The 3351-nt window shown below is 38.6% G+C and overlaps 1 protein-coding gene across 6 annotated transcripts in view; it reads left to right on the top strand.

Moving 5' to 3' along the window:
• RNF38 (ring finger protein 38) overlaps nucleotides 1–3351 on the top strand; it is a 145089-nt gene that overhangs the window by 81758 nt on the left and 59980 nt on the right. Inside the window, exon 1 of one of the 6 annotated variants that reach the window (XM_011939406.1) lies at nucleotides 5–359. The exons of 4 other annotated variants lie outside the window; for them this stretch is intronic. In XM_011939406.1, coding sequence (XP_011794796.1) covers nucleotides 348–359 — 12 coding nt within the window. In that variant the 5' untranslated portion in view covers nucleotides 5–347. Of the gene's footprint in view, nucleotides 1–4; nucleotides 360–3351 lie in introns of those variants that run through there. One more of the 6 variants, XM_011939407.1, reaches the window with a different exon arrangement.

The raw sequence follows: 3351 nt of genomic DNA, 5'->3' as shown, positions 1-3351 counted from the left end.
GGTCCGGCCGCCCGGCGCTCTTTGTTCCCGCGGCGGCGAGGAGGCGCGGTCTTAGCTCCGGGAGCCGCCGGCCCACTGCCCGGCAGATGGTCTCGCTGTCTCGCTTCCTCGCTCCCTCCCTTTCTGTCGAGACGCAGGTGAAATGATGTCACCCAGGAGAACGCGGAACCCGGTCGAAAGGGTCCTCTCGGGCGTCTTTCTACTTCCGTGGGTTTCTGGACAGGCTGCGTTTTGTTCTCAGGGGATGAAAGTTCTTTCAGAGCTGAAGCGTGAGAGAGGTTGGTTTTTGAAACGGGAGTATTTCAGGTTATTGAGGTCCAAAAAAAAAAGTTTTTGTTTATGTCTGTATGGCTTGTAAGGTACAGTATTTTTCTTTGTGTTGCAAAATTGATGTATGCTATTATTCAGTAAAAGTTGGGTATGCTAATTTTTCTACCGAAAGTAGAAACACACACATGTAATTATCGCCACCATCGTATGACTTGCCGTTTCTTTTTTCTTAAGAGGTGGACTTAATATATGAAAACTTAAATGTATTCAAAGCTCATAATACAGTTGTTACCTTAGAGTTGCAAGTCTGCTGTATCCTATTCAGCCTTGATTGCGAGTGCTGTTATACTTGAACATTTACCATAAATTTCTTTCAATAGCAAGCAACCCTTGTATGTAGGCTTTCAAAAAAGTTCCCTTTTATAGGGACAGTTGGAGTAAAAGTAAAATTGTTCCTATCTTCAGGGAACACCGTGTAATGGAAGAAATAGAACTTTTGTAGAGGTGACAATACGAAACCAAATGCATATAGATGTCATTAGGTGTGTGAAGCTGGGACACACTTGGAATAAAAAAATGAAATTTCTGACTGGAAGTTTACCTGGGAATTGTATCCCCTTTCTCTGGAGTTTAGACATGTACTGGTATATTTCACCTTTTGCAAACGTACTAATCATGCATTGTTCATTCAATTTTAAGTTGGTTTTTATAATATATCTGTGAGACTTATTTCTAAGAGATTTGAAGGCCTTAGATCGTATAGGAATAAGTTCTGCGACAGACTGGTCATGTGCACCTCAGGCTCTCATCTGTAAAATATAAAAAAAGTTGGACTTATATATAATCTGCGGGTTTTCCACCTCTGACTTCGTCTGTGATTTTAGAAGGTAGTTCGTATTTCCATACTTGTTGGGCTTTAAAAGCCCATCCTGTTTTTATAGTTAAATTGTCAGGTATTACCCTGGGTCAGTATTGAGAAATTTCTCTACTAAAATAACCTAATTTTTGATGAAGAGTAAACAAGGTGGCATAGTCAGACATAACTGAATCTGTTCGCTCATAATGTAGGGTGTAGATCTGTTGTCTGCCAATAGCATTGGATGAGGCTTTTCGTTAATTCATGTTACATTCCTAGGCTGTTTCTGTTTGTGCTCACTTTCTTTTTTTGAGGCTGTGAGTGGAAAGTGTGGGTGAGAAGTTCTTACAAAAATTTCTGAAATGATTAGGTACTTGATCAATATGGAAAGATTATTGGTCAAGATTATGTCGTCTAGTTTATTCCACCTATTTCTCTGTACCACCTCTAGTTTGGTTTAGGCCACCACCATTTTGTAATTCATCTTGCTGGAAAGGTAGTTCTTAATTAGTCTTGATTGTTGCATTGCGTCCGGGTGTACTTACTTGTTTCGTGTTTGTTTTCCTGCTAAGAAAACATGTCAGACAGTTTTCACTTCCATTTTGCTCTATTTAACTCAGCCTTTTCTCTAGAAAGAACGAACAGATTGTAAACATGGATTTGAACAGTATAGTTCTTGTCTAGTTCATCAGCAAACGTTACCTAATACGACGTTATCTACAGGAGATAAAGCATTAATACTTGAACTCTATATAGTAAATTAGAGAAATTTAGAATAAACAGATGAAGAAGAGGGGTCATGTACACAGTCTCTTTTCCCAATTCTAACATCTTTTCATTTTAAAAAAATTTTTTTTAATTTTAGTTTTTCCAGAAACAGGTTTTGCTGTGTTGTCCATTCTGGACTCGCACTTCTGGGCCCAGGTGATCTTCCTTTCTTGGCCTCCTGAGTAACTAGGACTACAGGTGTTTGCCATGGAGCCTGCCTGCCTTAGATCTTTCCCTTTTTTAAGGATCTGAACTTTTTACCTCTTACCTATTATTCTCTTGGAGTTCCTGTTATTAATTGTCCCTCACTAGACTGAGTCACTTTAAGGGTAAGGACTGTTTCATTTTCCCATTTTGTAGTCACAGCATCCAGCATATGGCAGGCAAGCAATACGTATTTGAATTATGATTGTTATTTAATGAAATCGTAACTCGGTCGTATCTCTTTTTTCCAACTGTTGTAAAACCCACAGTTATTGTGTAAGTAATTATATGTGTGTGCGTGTGCGTGTGTTTGGAGAGAGGGAGAGGGGAGAGTGTGTGTATAAAATTTTTTATTGGTTTGAACTTTTGTGGTCTAAATATTTTTCATTTCTGTGTAATTCTTTGTGGTAACCAACCTAAGTAAAACAATTTTAGACTTACTTTTTTGAGGGGAGAAAAATCTTTGTGTAGGCAAATCTAGATTTTGGAAGGGAAGGAAATGAAAGTTTATTTAAAATATCTCACTCTTATTTTTCCTACACTTTATTTCTGCATTCTGTGTGTAATGGAAAGAGGATTTCTTTAGTTGTATCTGTTTTCTTTTCCCTTTTCCTTCTTTTTTATCACCTTATGGGATTGTGGACTGGGGAAAGGAAGTAGGGGAGCCTTAGGCTGTTTTCACAGACCCTATTTTTGCTGTGCTCCCAGAAAGAGATGGGTCCAGTTTGTTTCCCTAAACTCAAGAATGGGAAAAATAATTTCTTTTTAGAAATGATTGTCACAGTGCTGGGCAGTAATGAACATCCTCACCCACATAGTACCAGTCCTTGGTTTTCTCCTAATACTACCTATTAGCTTTTGAAAATTATTTTTTAGGTCAGGCATGGTGGATCACCTGAGGTCAGGAGTTCGAAACCAGCCTGGATAACATGATAAAATCCTGTCTTTACTAAAAATACAAAAAATTAGTTGGGTGTGGTGGCCAGCACCTGTAATCCGCTACTCTGGAGGCCAAAGCAGGAGAATTGATTGAACTTGGGAGGCGGAGGTTGCAGTGAGTCAGGATCATGCGAGTCAGGATTGTGCCACTTCACTCCACCCTGGGCAACAAGAGCGAAGCTCCATCTCCCAAAAAAAAAAGAAAAAAAAAAATATATATATATGTGTGTGTGTGATATATTTTTCTTTTTCATATATGTGTGTATATATATGTGTGTGTTATATATATGTGTGTGTTACACACATATATGGAA

The sequence above is a fragment of the Colobus angolensis genome, unplaced genomic scaffold, assembly GCF_000951035.1.
Source record: "Colobus angolensis palliatus isolate OR3802 unplaced genomic scaffold, Cang.pa_1.0 Scaffold181, whole genome shotgun sequence".
NCBI lineage: Eukaryota > Metazoa > Chordata > Mammalia > Primates > Cercopithecidae > Colobus > Colobus angolensis.
This window is presented reverse-complemented; position numbering and strand designations above follow the sequence as displayed.